Below are 16459 nucleotides of genomic sequence, written 5' to 3' on the forward strand. Positions count from 1 at the left end.
CCAGGCTTAAAGCTGGATTGCTCATCTAGCATTTGGATTATCTCAGTTAAATCAAGAAACTTTGGTACATTTGTGATTCTTCTTTCTCATTCAAGCCTTTTAATTGTTTTAATTCAGAGTGTAGCTCTACATACACTTAGCATAACCAAAGGGGCAGATATTCTGCACAGAAACAGTATTTGTAAGCCAGTTTCCACACTGAAGGAAGTCTGCAAGGAGTTTTACACCTTGGGGTAGTAAGAGCTGGTTTTGCTCCAGGCCAAAGATAATAAAAGAGCTATGTCAGGAGCAAGGCTACAACAGAAGGCAGCCATGGACAGCTGGGAGCAATAAACCCTTGTGTTTAGACACTGGATCTAGGTGAGATCCTTCCACTGCTCCTGTGGATTCAGCAGCATGTCATGCAGTGTAAATCCACCATGAGCATTCATACTTCCAGCATCACCCAGCTGCCCAATCCTATTCATTACTGCTTGGATCCCTTCAGGAAGGACAATTATGGGGGAGTTCCTTTCACTTGTCCCCAAATATGCCACAACACTCCTTGGTATTACATGAAGCAGCAGCTTGATTTGGCCACACTCCATGTCACAGTGGTGGCTTGAGCATAAGTATAGCCCTTTTTGCTACCAAATACTGGTATGCAAGAGACTTGAGGTATGTGCACAGTCCAGCTGAAGAAGAGAGAGATGAAATCCTTGATCTTTTCAATGGGGCCCACAGAATTGCCTCTCTGCTTTGTACATCTGAGAAAGGCAGCATTTCTCCTAGAATGACTGTTATGCCACACTTCACACAAAATCCAAAGGCACTAACTTTGGTTCAAAGCCCAGCACTGGTGAGGATGAAGAGTTTACTGCATAATACATGTATCATTCACCTCCAAAATTTAAACAAATCCCTAGAAAACATGCATGTATTTTGACATCCTTGCTGAATGTGTTTACAGTGCATGCCATTTAACACTACAGCCCAACTTACTTTAGAGGCTCCATAGACTGTCAACATTGGTGTTGGATGACAACAGACTGCTGAAGAAAGGTTCACAATTGCCCCTTTCTTCTTCTTTACCATGCCTGGCAGCACAATATGTGTCATCATGGTAGCAGAAGCAATATTTACATGGATCAAGTCCCATAGCACATCCTCAGACAGATTAGTAAAATAGTCTGTGTAGGCATAAAATATTCCTACATTATTCACCAAAATCCCAATTTCTCTGTCTTTCAGAGCCTCCTTAATGGCTGGGTAAAGCTCACGCCCCTTGCTGAAATCAGCTACTATGAAATCTGTTTCCACTTTATAGGTTTCAGATATGCTCCTGGATACAGCCTCCAGCTTCTCTTTGTTTCGGCTGACTAAGATGATGTTGACACCATGCTTTGCCAGCTCTTCAGCATAAGCCTTCCCAATACCATCTGTGCTACCTGCAAGTGAAAACACCAATAGAACACACAAGTGAAAAACAGAGCAGCACTAGCCTTCTATTTTGACAGTTCTTTCAATTATAGCTTTATTCCTTTTTCTGAGATCATGTGGCACTAAATATATTGAATTCAAAGACACAACAGTAAAGACAACACTGTCAACCACCTTCTGCCATTCCCCTCATAAAAGTTTTATATTTTCTATGACAACAAGAGAGAGCTCAAAGAAGAACCTTAATGAAAGGCAGGGATGTCAGAGGTACAGGACTCAAACCTTGCTGAAGAACTAGGGCACAAATGAACACCCCATAGCAAAAAGAGGATCTTGTCTACATCTCTGTCTACACTTGCAGGTGATCAAGAGGTACCTTGCAAATTTGGGCAACAATTGCTGTGATTCTTTCTCAGCAGTCAGTCAACTCACTTTGCTTGCCCATCTCCCCATCTCCTGAGGAATTAATTTATAAAGGCAATGAATAACAGCCACGGCTCAGGAAGATTAACCTGCAACCAGAGACAATACAGGCTCCAGCCTGTGATATAAAGCTCACCCATCGCCACAAGCCACCAAGTTTTACAGTACTCACACAGTATGTTACATAAACACAAGGAAATTCACCTCTTCATCTCTTACCCGTGACCACAGCCCACTTCCCGTACTTCTTGACGAGATCAATATTCCCAGTCAGCTTTGGGATCACGTGCAGCCTGAGCGCGCTGTAAGTGTCCAACGCCAGAGACACACACTTTCTGACTGTGTACCAAGCTCCAACAATAGCCAGGGCTTCTACATAGAAACTGCAGGAGCGACTGATTTCTCTGTACAAGAGGGAGAATCGATCCACTGCAGCCATGGTGATCACAAGCCTGAAAAAAAAAAAACAAAAACACAAACACATGCAATTACAATTGCCTCTTGGGCCATGTAAACTCTTCAGACTGCACCTTTGAGATGCAGCATTTTACAGTTTGAGCACTATTTTGATGCAGAAAACCCACAAGTCAGTGTGCTAAAATTTGCACGTCACCTACCATCAACCTCACTGGTTTAGGTACTGTTTAAGCCCTTTTCCTAGGGTAATCAGTTATCCTGCAACAACAATGATCAACAATTCTGTAAATAAAACAATTGAAGCAGAAGCTGAACAGGTGAAAGCCAATGTTGGAAGATGAAAAACCACCTACAAGAGAGACAAGGATAACCAGCACGGGAGACCTGAGAAACAAAGAAACAACGGGCTCTTTCAAGGACAAAAAGCTACATGAGAGACAAAGCAGGCTCAGAGACAGCACGGCAATCAGCAGGGCAGTCAAAAGCACCGCACCTGCCACTGTCCTTGAACCACGGCACGGTGCAGCGCATCAGGCACACCGCGCTTGCTGTGCCTCACGCGGCTTTTACTACTTGAAATGTTTTTTAAAAAGCACAAATTCGTCCACACGGCTTTTACTAGTTAAAATGTTTTTTAAACCAGCACAAATCCGCCCTCTCCTCGGCAGGCCCGCTGTGCCGCCCGGCACCGCCACACCCCGCCCGCCCCTCACCCAGGGCGGGACAGCGGGCTGCGGTCGCGCCCTCCCCGCGCAGCCCCAGCGAGCTGGCCCGACGCCTCGGCCCCTCGCCCAGCCCCAGCGAGCTGGCCCGACGCCTCGGCCCCTCGCCCGGCCCCGGCCCCGGCCCCGGCCCCGGCCCCGGCCCCGGCCCCTGGCCCGGACTGTCCCGGACGGAGCCCACCCCCGCCGCAGCCCTGACCCGGCGGCGCCTCACCCGCGGGGCCGTGCCGGGCCGGGCTCTCCGCCCGCCGCGCTGCCCGCGCCCGCCGCCGCCTGCGCTGCGCGGGGCCGCCGGGAGCGGCCGCGGGGCCTTGTGGGGCTGCGCGCGGCGTCGCCATGGCTACGGCTGAGGCAGCGGCCGGGGCTCGGGATCCGCTCCGTCCCTCGCCTGCCGCCGACTAACGCCTGCGGACATTTTGTCTGAAAAAGGCAGAGCGTAAACCCCACGCCGGCTCGAGGGTGTTAGAATGCAGGCGGCGCCCGCTGGAGACCCGGACAGCGGCCGCAGAGGGGACGTCCCGGCGCCTGAGGCGTCGGAGGTGCCGTGGGGCGACACCGGGAGCGGAGGTGCCCACACGGAGCGTGAGGGCAGCGCTGTGAGCTCAGGTGAGCCCCTCCGGCTCGCTCGCCAGCACACAAAGCCTGCACATCGCGGCTGTTCGCACTCGTCTGGATGCAGATACGAGTGTGTGCTTTGTGCCAGCACAGTCACTGGAAATCCTGAAATAACTGACGTATATTCGATTGCTGTCTTCCTGTGGTCTTTTGTTCCTTTCCCATTTCTTTTCTTCCCTGTTGCCGCAGAAGTACTTCTTCCAGTGTTGCAATCACACAGCCAACCTGACCTCTAAATCACAGGAGTCCCAGGATGGTTTAGGGTCCACAGCGGGTCATTGGACCGAGCTCCCTGCTCAAGCAGCGCCATCCCAGAGCACAGGGCACAGGATGGTGTCCGGATGGCTCTGGAACATCCCCAGTGAGGGACACCACGCCTCTCCGGGCAAACAGTTCCAGCGCATGGTCACTCGCACAGTAAAGTTCTTCCCTATGTTCAGGTGGAGCTTCCTGTGCATCAGTATCAGTACATTGCCTCTTGTGTTACTATGTCTGGTTATTGTGTTTTAATTACAGTCATGTTTAAGTAAGCTGGTACAGTCATCTTGCTTGCACTTTCTCTTTAAATGTATGAACTACAAGTGCAAGTAGAAGGTTCAGGGCAAGTATCTGAAGAGACAAATACTGAAAGTGCAATCAAGCAAAGGCAGTGTAAAAGACATCTTCCAAGGAGTCCAAAAGGGTGCATTTGTAGAAGAGCAAGACTAACAGTGCTTGGGGTGACTGATACATCATTGCTGAAGTCTCTTTACAGTAATCTCAAATTGGTGTTAATTAAATGTAATACATATTAAATGTCTAGCACCGTAAGAACATTGGTGTCAGTACTTTATTGTGATTGTACATTATAAGAATATTAAGAATAATGGGTACTCTCTGACTTCCAGATTTAAAAAAAAATTATGCAGATTTCAATCACTACTATTTGTTTTATGATGCTGTGTAAAAAAGTTAAGTTTCTTTAAAAATCTCAGCAGAAATCTTGGTTAAAACACTCTTTTCTTGAAATTTATATTCAAGTGCTCTTCAATATTTCTCTGAAGTAATTGGCAACATGACACATTTTCCCCACCCTTGCTGTTAAATTACAATTCATTTTCTTATTTAAAAAGCTGTTAAAACTCAGGAGAAAGAAGTCAACTGTACGTCCAGTGCAGATCAACAGAATGAACAAAAATCAGGTATTGATCAGAAGTCTGGAACCAGCTCATCCAGTCAAAGGACAGGAAAAAAGAGAGGCTGTGTAAGGTAATATTGTTTGTGGATGTGTTGGCATCATCAGGAGTTTTGCTATTCTGTGTGTTCATCTCAGTTCTGGAGAACAATTTTGAAGACGAATTCGAGAATAGTGGATAAATCAGGTATTAGTGCTATTTCCAGCATCTGGACAGATGTTTGGGTTTTGTGGCCACTGTAGCAAACTACATTCTGACCACATGATGAAGTCACTTAATGATCTGGAGAAAATTGTGCAAACTCCCGTGGAAGTCATGTGCCAGTAGACGTAACCATTTCTCTGCATCAGTTCAGAGAAAGCATTCACTTAATTCCTAGTGGCATTCCCAGCCAACCAACAGCTGTATATAAAAACTTTCTTGAGTGCTGTTTTGGAGTCAGCATCTCAATAAAATGTTGGGTTGATAACTATTGATTTTCCTAGCCTGAGAAAAATGTTGCATTTTGGCTCTGCCACCAAAGGTCCTGTACCAAAGCAATGAGGAACAGGGGAAAGAATTGGAGAGGAAGCTAACATTGGAACCAGAAGCTAACATAAAATCATGCTGCCCTTTTCCAAGAAGATGGACTCTCTAATTCCCTGCCTGTTTTCCTGTGAACCCTCTTTTTTTTCGCAGAAGGGCCTGGTAACTCACTTCAAAGATAGAAATGAAAAGCCACACTAAAAAAACCCAGCCTTTTTTTTTTTTTTTTTTTTTTTAATTTGGAATATTATTTTGAAAGCTGTAGCTGTTTCTCTTGCATGAAAGAATTGTTGTGTTGCCATGGAATCTGTAAGGAAACCAAAGATCTCAGAATGTACACTGAAATACATTTTTTATTTTGCTTCTGCTTCCTGTCCTATTTTAGGATGACAAAAAAGATTCTGCTAGACATCTGTAAACAGCAGAAATTATACTGGACTCCGTACTTAAATGATACACTGTACTTGCACTATAAAGGTAAGATGTGGACATGACTGCCTAGCTTGATCATTCTAAGTAGCATTTTAGCAGACAATCTACTTCATGGCTCACTGAAGTAAGGTATCTAGTCATTCTTCTAAATGAGAAGCACAATTTTATGTAATACTGGATTTGGGAGTCAAAATGTGTCAATATGAAGGTGGAAAAGTAAACTGTATATCTAACTCATTTTGTGGAGCCATCCAAAGGATCAGTAGGAATCAAGGGACATATTTTTGGTTTCTTTCACTGAAACAGGAGCCTCTGAGAAATGTAAATTAAAATACTGGCCTGGGTTGCTCTCAGAGGAAAACATATGTATTTCTCCTTAAATTGTTTGTATAAAGAGCTTTTTCCAGCTTTTGGTACTTTTTTACTGCCAAGTAAAAATGGTCAAGAGGAAAATAAACAATAAATACTTGCTGCATGTTTGCAAATACTACTGAAACAAAAAAAAAAATGTTAGAATGAACATTACTTATCCTCTGGTGATCTCTGAGCAGGTTTTTTGCATGATGCACTTACCTGGCCCAAGTTAGCCTAAGAATTCCTCCATATAAATAGGATATGCTACCTTCTACATTCAGCCTTGGTTCTTTGCTATGTATTATTGAGCATCTAAAGGGCTGCTGAGATACAGACCAGAACAGGTACCAAGCTGGTTTTGCCCTTTATGGGCCAGAAACAGTACCATGAATTCAGTGGAAATATTGCAGTAATTTCAGCACCAGTGTTCTCTCAGGCTGTTTCAGCAGCTCTGGTTTAATGGAATTTTCTCATCCAAAGAGCCCTTTTCAGCCAATGCCATTTCATTTTAAAACATCTTTTTTTTCTCTGTAGGATTTGACCGGCTGGAGAATCTTGGAGAATATACTGGACTGAAGTGTTTGTGGCTGCAATGCAATGGCTTAAGAAAAATTGAGAATTTGGAGGCTCAGACAGAGTTGCGTTGCCTCTACTTGCAACTCAATTTAATTGAGAAAATTGAAAATCTTGAACCCTTACAAAATCTGGATTCCCTCAATATCAGTAACAACTACATTAGGACCATTGAGAATCTCTGTAAGAACTTTTTCTGCAACAGGTTTTAGCCTCTGGCAAGCCCGTATTTCCTAAGCTCTGACTAAGCTTTTGTTAGTGGCACTAGTTTCAAGAGATTTTTTTTATTTGCGTTAGAATCTTGCACAATATCCATACCAAAGCCTACAGGGCTTCTGTGGAGGAATAAAACCTATGTTGAGAAACAGAAAATACACAGAAACTACTTTCACATGGATACCTAGGATAATTAAGTCATTTTTCCTCACTTCTTAATACCATCTCGATATTTATCTGTGTTGCAGACAGGCTGACAATCCAGTTTTCACCATTTAGTTTACAGTTAAGATGTGCTTTGGCAGTTGCAGACACAATTACCAAATCTTTTATATCAGCTAAAAGATTGATTCTGTCTTCAGCAGAAAATAAAAAACTATTTCTGTATATTACTACCTGCATACATTGGAGAATATTGTAACACAAGCTCTTACTTTCGTGTAACTAATTAGTTTGAAATGTGAATTAAAAACAACTACCATCCTAAAACTAAGCACCTATTTTTCCCTGGGGTGAAAAAAGCAGCTTTGGAGGCCTAGCCAAAAAGTATATATAGCAGAATAACAACTTCAGGAAAAAAGCTCCAAATTCAGTATAAACTATTAGTTTGACAATGCAGTTTTTTACCTGCTCAAAAAACCCTCTGTGAAGTGACAACTCTTACCTTTCCTTTCATTGTACTGTTCTTGTCTGGCAGCTTGTCTGAAAGTCCTGCAGACTCTGCAGATCGCTCACAATAAGTTACGAACAGTGGAAGACATCCAGCACTTGCAGGAATGCCCAAGTATTTCTGTTCTTGATCTTTCCCACAACAATCTAAGTGATCCGAGTATTGTAGCTATTCTGGAGACCATGCCCAATCTGGTAAGTCAAAAATAGCTGAGGGTTTGTGTTGTGTGTGGGTGAACCCCATCAAGTGGCTTTGCTGGGTACTTCAGTGCACAGTAGGTATCAGTCTAAAAGAAATGTTATTAAACATTATTTTGTTTCTGGTAGATCACCTGTAACACCTTGGATGTCTTATTCATTTCTTGCTTTTGAAATGACAGAGCAAGTTCATATCCAGGCTGGGGTTTTTGCTACTCAAGCTTAAAAATTGTTTCCCTTGTTTCTCTAGCATGTGCTGAATTTGATGGGAAATGAGTTGATAAAGAAAATTGCTAACTATAGAAAAACACTCATTGTTCGACTAAAACAGCTGACATATCTGGATGACAGACCAGTTTTCCCAAAGGATAGGTAAGAAACACAGCCATCTTCTTTACACAGCAATAAGAATCAAATGTTAACAATCACTCATCCATTTTTTGTCAATACTGTCATGGAAGGAAGGTTGACCAGAATAATTTATTGAAGGTGGATGACTTTGAGGAGAAGAGTATTGTATTACAGAATTCTAAATCTAACATACCTAGAAAAAAACAATGTATTTTTTCACAAAATAATTCTTGAACAGAATTGTCTCACACCATGTCTGTAGATCAGAGGCAGATCCTGATTTCAACAGAAACTGAGAAGGTATCTGGAACAGCTGAGCCAAGATCAGACCAATCTCTGCCTTTGGATATTTCTATTTCTTTTGTCAGATAAACACATTTAAACACATCTTTTGTTAGATAAACAACATCCCTGTTGCATAAGGGATTGTCACTGCTATCTGCTTTTTTCTCTTGCAGCTGTGCATTCTCTTGCATTTTGTGCTGTTGCAAACTTTTAAATTTCTCTTTCATTGCAAAGGTGGGCTTTTATAGCTGTACTACAGCGAGCTTTTGTGTTTTCATTAGAGCTTGTGCAGAAGCCTGGGCTGTTGGAGGGCTTGAAGCTGAAAAAGCAGAAAGGGAAAAATGGGAAACCAGAGAGAGAAAAAAAATCCAAAATAGCATTGATGCGTTAGCGGCAATTAGGCAAAGAGCACAGGAAAAGAGGAGACAAAACTGCATGGAAGGAGTTGCAACAGATACCCAAGAAGGTTTGTTTACTGTTTTGGAAGATGTCTGTGACCACTTCAATTTGAATGTGCAGAGGAGTCTATATCTGATACATCTTTGGATTGACTAACAACTAAAAACTTTTTTTTCAAGTAAGTGGATTACACAAAGGAGAGGGTACACAGCATTTGTTGCTGATCCATTGAAATCCTCAAGGACGTATTTAAATATGTAGTCCCTTGTGACCCTTTTCAAAGTATTAGAAATACCAAACATTTATTATTTAAGCATTTTCTCTAGGTGATTTTTTTTTCTGGGGAACTTAAGTTTGCTGAGGAGTTGAGATGGGAAAACAGCATTGCTGCAGTCTTGGGAGGACTAGTCATCCATGGATAGCTGCTCAAAGTAGGAGCTTTTGATGCATATTCTAGCCCATTGTAGTAGTGTTTGGAAATTTAAAATGAGCAGTGGTAGAATAGCTCATCAATTTTAATGGAATTATTTCTTCTGTAGGAGCACCTGCCAATTCAAAAGATGGTGATGGAAATTCTAATACATCAGAAGCTTCAAATAGATCAGAAGAAGAAGCTCAAGAAAAGACTGAGAAATTTAAAAATGAGGGTTTTGATGTTTGTGATGAAGTGGTAACACTTCTACCAAATAGAGGAGATAGCAGAGATTTCACATCTGGAAATATGCCTGATGAAGTTCAAGAGGATGCACAGGAACCAGACTCTTACAAATGTGCAAATTTCAACAAGGAGGCAGATGGTAACGTACACAGTGAAGAGCCAAACCAAACTGAGCATGCAGAGGTGATGAGCCAACCTCTGTCTTAGTAGAGCACTGCCTCTCCTGTGGCTCAAGCCAACTAATTCATACATAAAAACATTCCATTAGATTTCCAGTGACTAGGTGAAATAAAGCAATGCTCCGCAAAATATTCTTTAAATACAATAAATAGTAAATTTCTGAAGGCTTAACCTGCAACTTCTGCAACTTAAAGGTGGAACTCCACCTCTCAAACATGCCAGGTTTAGTGAACGGCCAGGAGAGTTCACAGACTTCCCCTGCTCCCACATAAACTGGGCAGTCTGTCTGCCAACAGAGGCTGGTCGTCACTCTAGAGATGGTTTTGTACCTTCAGACATGGATAATTGCTATTATAGATTTGTGGAACACGTTATTGCAAAATGCAAATATTAATTTATACAAAGAAGAGAGACCCAGAAAATAACAGAGAAAAAACGCATTGGATTGAGCTGTGAATTCTGCAGTGGTGGTCAGTCCCCAGCAGTCTGGTTCTGCAGTGCTTGCAATGTAGACATCTTTTATTCAGCTGGTTCTCTGCAACTGACTATTGATTATTCTGTAGATCTGCCAGGACAGGAGGCAGCTACTGACCAGACTGTGCTTCCTGCGAGGGAGGAGGAATATGCTGAAATTGAACAGATCAAATTGGAGACACTGGCAGCACTTTCTCTTGATGTATGTATTGGATTCAGACTTTGAGAAGTTCACATGTGTGTATGGTCCTCCCAAGGTAATTCTTGTAACATTCTGGCTAATAAAACTGTATGGACAGGTTTTAAAGAAAAGTCTACTGTTAGGAAAAATAAAAAGAAAGAAAGAAAGAAAAACCCAAAAAGTAAAGCTGCAGGGGTATTCTCTCCATTGGAGCATTTATGAAGAATGCTTCTGAAGTTTATTTTGTCCTTAAATTTTTTATCCTATAAATCCTTTTGTCCTGTAAATCACCTAAAGTTGACCTTCTATCTTTGTGATTTCTGTGGAGAAGCTAATGAGGCTCTCATTTAAAAACAGAAATTACAGTGAAAAGAATCCAGTAGACACATTTGTCCTCTTAATCAAAACTCAAATGAAATACACAGTTGAAAATGTGGACTATTGCAGAAGAACCATAGGGAAGAAATAGCACCCCCATCATTGTAAATGTTACCCAGCAGTATTAGGTACTATACATTAATTCTCAAAATAGAACTCTGATGTCTGTTTCCAGGAAGAGCAGAATGTACATTATTCAGATATATAAGAAGTGATTTACATTTGTAGTATGGTTTTCTATTATCTAAAATGTCCATCTGATGCAATATTTAAACATGTTTACCACATTTAACCATGGGGAGGACATAGATACCACTGAAAAATACAACCTCACTTCAAAGGAGAATTGTTCAACATGTCCTAATTAGGACACTGCTGATAAACTGACAGTGTGAGACTATGATATAATCATCAATAAAAGTTTCTGAGCTTATGACTTCCCAGAGCACTTAATACTCTCTGTGATACCCTGTAGTGCCATTGTTAACTACAGGCAGAAAAGCCTCATATCTCTGCCATGCTTTTAATTTCCCAGGCAAAAATTCCATGTTGTTATTGAAGGGCTCAGCCCACTGCTTCACTAAAGAGTTTGTTGCTCCCTCCTCTTTAGGTGGTTTTAATCATAGGTTTAAAAGAGGTAGTTGACAGAATCGGCAGCAGTTAAAGTATGCACGATATTATTCTTAAAAGTAGATCTTGCAGTGTCTGAAGTAAAGGTTTTAAATATGTAGTGACACTGAAGGTAGCCACAATGTGAAGATCTCCTTGATTCAGTGTTTGTTTTTCCCTTGATGCTCTACAGCACCAAAGGAAGATCCTGTGCACAAACTTCAGGGCAGTATAAAAGTAACTCTTAAGCAGACATCTGTGGGGTTTTAGAGTTGTAAAAAGTGGGACTATTTTAATTCTACAGAAGGAAAACCAAACCCAAATCACACACTAATGCACATATCAGTGTTCTATGCTAGTTGTTCTCCAACAACATTCAGTAATAGAAAGAGCCTCTCCCAACAGCCTCCAGTACTTACCCTATGGCAGATATTCCAAAGAATCTTAGTGCTGACATAGCAGGGAATGGCTAGGAAGATGCCAACGGTGAGAGGCTCTGGAGCAGCACCACTGCCTTTATTCATATCCTGAGTCTCTAGATGGTCTCAGGGGGAATATAAGGGAGAAGAGTGGAGGAGGATTTGCAATGGGTGGTTATGACATCCCTGTGTCATGCAGAAACAAGCTTCTGTTGCTGCACATGCCTTGGCAGTGTGGGAACCACATTCCCACATGCCCAGACTGAGTTAACTCATAGTTAATCTGCAAATGCACCTGAAATTACTGAAACAAGACTAAGAGCTAGTTCATCTCCCTATTGACATCAAACTCCACATTAGTCTCAGATCTTAATTTGTACATTTTTAATGCAATTTTTATAAAACTTTGTGACTTCAGGACATGCTGCATTAGCTGCAACCATATCAGAAAGGAGAAGTTTCCTTTCTTGATTTTAATTGTGTAATAATCTTCACCACAAAAGACAGTATAGATGTTCCTGATGCTACCATGCCAAGCAGCCTGCTATAAAGTCATTAAGTGCTAAAAATATCTAAAAACAAAAGGAGATGCTTATCCCAGTATTGAGCTACAGAAAAAAATGGCAAAAAGGTATTAGTTTCTACCTGTGATTTTGCATTCCCACCTTCTTTGTTTCCTTTCATGTCAGCAAATGATAGGTGTCTGAGATATTTTCTAGTGGAAAGCTGAAATTATCAGACCTGTCTGAGGAAAAACAGTTCTCAGCAAGTTTGCAGTTCTGTGTCTTAATTATGAGGCATTCACAGTAAAATATTGGTTTATTAGGTGTATTTAGGTTAACAGAGTTTACTTGATATGCAGTTTCAGGAAGACTGCAGGTCTGGATTTGGCACTTGCCCATAGAGATGGATTGCAGTTGGGATTAATCTATTGAATAGACAGGAAACAGCTAAGAGAATAAACCGTGTTTGCTTTTAAAATCCTGGTAATGCCTTATTCTTTATCCTGTTTTCCTTCATAATCATACAGCATAGTAAAAAACAGCATTCAGTCTGACACTGGGGCTATAGCTTTCCCATTTGCTATTTCTAGAGACGTGAATGTTCTCTTTCTTACATGTGCTTAACAGCAAACTGTGCCTGTGAGGGGATGGCAGGGGTGTCCTGCTGGCTGTGGCCTCACACCCTGATGAGCACTGCTTTGAAGAAGTTGTGCAATGAGCCAGAGATGTCATTTTCCATGGGTTACAGTAGCTCTTCCCACTGATTATTGATCTGTGATTGTTTTCAGGAACTGCCTGATTTAGAAGATGTAGATATAAGTGAGTTTGCCCCAGAAGAGGACATCTTTGTTCAAAAGGTAACATTTTCATTAATTCCATTAATGAAACTTCCCTAAATACATTTACAAAGGTTTTGCAAATTGAGGATAATCAAAGTTGTGAAATGCTCATTTGGGAGATGCAATCACTTATGAATTTACAAACTAAAATGGATGGTTTCAGCAGTTCATATCTACATGTAAATCTTCCTTTGTTTAAATCTGACTTTTTTTATATTCTTGTCTAGCAAAAATAGAATAAAAACTTATGATCAGTAATGCAACAGTTACATAAGTTTAATTTCTTAATAGGATGTAGTGTTATACTAAAGATTATACTATACCAGTATTAATATGGTGCAAATTGCCTGCTGATGAATAAAATCTGACTTTTCAACTCACTGAAATCACAGAGAAATTGAAACTCCTCCTCTCTACTGCAGGCCCGTCCTTGTCCACCTTACAGTTTTGCTTTGCTCAAACTAATCTTTTAGGCACAAGCCTGTAAGAAGAAATAGAAGAAAAAAAAGAAGACAACAAAGTTTAAAAGCACAGTTTTGATTTTCATGCTTATCACAGAATCATACTGGCCTTGCTGGAGACAGAGGCTGGTACAGTACATGCTCTTACAAGTCTTTCCAAGATAATGCCAACTGTTCCTACAGTCAGCATAAGGCATGGAATTGATTTGCCCTTTGATCACAGACTCATAACAGGGTTGCAAAATGTCTTGGCCAACAAAGCCACCAATTAAAAAAAAAAATTTAAAGAAGGCAAGGAAAGAGGATTAGGGAAGGAAAATGTGTTAGCAGCTGTCCTGCTCCAAAGGCTGCTCAGTTATCAGCTGATGCAGATGAAGATGATGGTCACATTCCTCTTTTTGGAGTAAAATATTAGAACAGAGCCCACACACTGCTCTTTTTATGAACTGTTAATTAGTTTATGGTCAGTTCATTGGTGATGCCTGAGAAATTGCTAACCTAAGATTCATTCACAAAGCAGCAGAGCTATGGGTGAAGCATATATTCTATATATTTTATGAGAACAGCACATTAAAGCTGATAACTGTTACATGGCTCCAAGAGATATTTACCTATCCTTTTGCTTTTCTAAGAATAATTTTTCAATTACATTTCTACCTTTACAGCAGGACTATCGCCCAAAGATTGAAATAATTTCTGAAGTGACAAATGACAGCAGTTCTGCATTAGAGGAAAACAATAAAAGCATGCTTGAGAATTCAGTAGAAGAAGTTCCAACAGCAATTTTTTCAAATGTATGTCAGAATCATAAAGAGCATAAAAAGGAGTACTTAAGACCCCTTCTCAAAAGCTTCTTTACAGAGCCTGATAATTCAGAAGGATACCTGGAGATCAAAGATAAAGAGGTAGCCCCTTTGAAACCCTTGATACAAGAGGTAATCACTGACCCCAAGGATCATCTGCTGTTGTCACCAGTCTGTCATCAACCAGATGCCCCAAGCTTGTGGGAAGAGGATGGTAAGATTACAGTGACATTATTAATCACAGAGAAAACAGGGTTTGGCACAGACACACTAAGGATCTGTTCAGCTCCTGTTGAAGGTTGTTAGTTACAATCACCTCTTCCTTTCATTTATGTGGGAATCCTAATAAATTTGGAATTCGAATGTTTTCTTTTTCTACAGAGAATTTCTTACTGATTTTCATTTAAATGGTTCTAAAAATTGGGCTCTATATTTCTTCTTTCAGTATTAAAGATCACGAGTGAGTTTCATTTGCTCTTTGCTTTTGTGCTTTTTACAGGGAATGGCAGTGATAGAGAAGCACAGGGCCTGGCTGAGGAGGAAGGATGTCCTCATAAAGCACAAGGTGACAAAGATGATGAGAGTGGATTGGATTAATCACTTTGAAAAACCAGACCAAATCTGGAGCACAGTGTGGAAATATTCCCAAAATATGGAGGCTGGCAATGGACCATTTGTTAAAACTGACATAACACTGTGATATCAAAACTCACTGCCCTTGGCTCCAAGCTCCTCAGGGCAGCTGCCTGGTCACTACTTTGAAAACTACTGTTTTGGGGTGAAATTTCAGTCTTGTGTTGTGCCTTTGCATCATTCTAGAAATGCCTTAGTTACATGTTAATATATCATAGTTTCATTACAGATGGAGTTTCAAGCATAATTCAGTGTCTGTCATTTGACTAAATAAAAATTCTATTTGTAAACACATATATTTTCATTTGCTGTTTGATATTTTAAGTCCATACCAGAGCACATCATAGCAGATGGACTCCAATAGAAAATGGGGATTGCTTCTGGATGGGATATTTTACTGATCTAATATTCCTTGACATTATGATTGTTTATGCCTTAAAAGATGCATAAGTAGCATCCATGCACAAAAAGTCTGGTTTTACCTTTTAGGGCATCTGTAATGCTGTAATGAAACATACACTTATATCTGCTGCTTCTATTGTTTTTCATTGAGATGTGTCTCAGGATGTGGATTTTGAGTATAGCCAAGTTTAGATGAATGTCTTTTTTCATATTTCTATACATCTCTAATAATTTGTAATAAATAGAATTTAACAGTTCTTCTAGGTGTGCACATTTAAATAAATAAAATATTACTGTGGGCTTGTTGAAAAGGTGTATTTCCTATCACCTGGGCTTAGGTGCCATCTAGTGGCAAGAGAACCAGACCTCACAGTAACACAAAATTGTGAAAGCCCTCAGAAAGGGTAACACAATTGCTTGAAATTTCATCCATTTTCCACTTTGCACAAGTCAAAACATGCTGGCAAAAGTCTTGGCCTCCAGGACAGGGTGGGAGTAAGCCAAGGGCCTGTGGAGCACAGGGTTATCTGAAAACACTGGAGCTGGAATCTGCTCTTCAGAAAGCTGCGAATGCTGCCACCTACCTGTATGAGCTCCATCCTAAAAATGTAGCTGCTTCCTTTTCTGACAAAAAGCTGGATAAGGACTATTTTTAGGACTTTGGTTTTTGCATTTTCCATGCTGTGTTTTGGTGTCTGTCCTGGTATCCACTTACTACACTAAAAACAAGTAAGCAGAAAGGATCACATTATGTTTGCAAACAAAATGTTTAAAAAAATAATTCCAAGAGTGAAGTTTGAGCTCTGTTATCACCGAAAGCAAGAAAAACAGGACAAATGAGGGGGGGGGAAAAGCAGCACATAGTTTCAAGAACTGTAGATTCTTTTACTGTGATCCTGATTTTACCAGCTATATCCACCCTGAGTGGCATTTTAGTTTGAAGAATTCAGCAGCTTTCCAAGCTGTGTTTACTTGGCCACATTTTACATGGGAGGTCTCCCCAGCCCCATGTGTTCACACAGTGACCACAACCCACCCACAGGCCCTCACAAGGGAATCTGAATGCTTAGAAGCAATCTTCACTTGTCACTGAGGACTTGGGAAGGATAAAGGTAGTAAGTGACAGATGAAAGGAGTCAGAGAAAT

At 40.9% G+C, this 16459-nt stretch overlaps 2 protein-coding genes across 5 annotated transcripts in view; one reads left to right on the forward strand and one right to left on the reverse strand.

The window, feature by feature from the left end:
• The window catches only part of HSDL1 (hydroxysteroid dehydrogenase like 1), an 8321-nt gene extending 4972 nt beyond the window's left edge, over nt 1-3349 (reverse strand). The window contains exons 1-3 of one of the 3 annotated variants that reach the window (XM_068202800.1): nt 3196-3349; nt 2062-2294; nt 982-1427 (exon numbers count right to left, since the gene is read on the reverse strand). In XM_068202800.1, the coding sequence (XP_068058901.1) occupies nt 982-1427; nt 2062-2281 (666 nt within the window). In that variant the 5' untranslated portion in view covers nt 2282-2294; nt 3196-3349. Of the gene's footprint in view, nt 1-981; nt 1428-2061; nt 2295-2612; nt 2699-3195 lie in introns of those variants that run through there. The other 2 variants (XM_068202799.1, XM_068202798.1) reach the window with 2 other exon arrangements.
• On the forward strand, nt 3310-15624 carry DNAAF1 (dynein axonemal assembly factor 1). Of its 2 annotated transcripts, none has more exons than XM_068202784.1 (12): nt 3310-3587; nt 4709-4844; nt 5682-5773; nt 6617-6838; nt 7569-7735; nt 7989-8110; nt 8656-8840; nt 9313-9570; nt 10175-10287; nt 12964-13032; nt 14141-14492; nt 14778-15624. In XM_068202784.1, the coding sequence occupies exons 1-12, from the start codon at nt 3449-3451 to the stop codon at nt 14873-14875; spliced, it is 1953 nt and encodes a 650-aa protein (XP_068058885.1). In that variant the 5' UTR covers nt 3310-3448; the 3' UTR covers nt 14876-15624. The 2 variants fall into 2 exon arrangements, with proteins under 2 accessions (XP_068058885.1, XP_068058888.1); XM_068202787.1 differs by having other exon boundaries at nt 14144-14492.
• Nucleotides 15625-16459: the final 835 nt, after the last annotated feature.

This window comes from Anomalospiza imberbis, chromosome 12 (genome assembly GCF_031753505.1).
Source record: "Anomalospiza imberbis isolate Cuckoo-Finch-1a 21T00152 chromosome 12, ASM3175350v1, whole genome shotgun sequence".
Taxonomy (NCBI): domain Eukaryota; kingdom Metazoa; phylum Chordata; class Aves; order Passeriformes; family Viduidae; genus Anomalospiza; species Anomalospiza imberbis.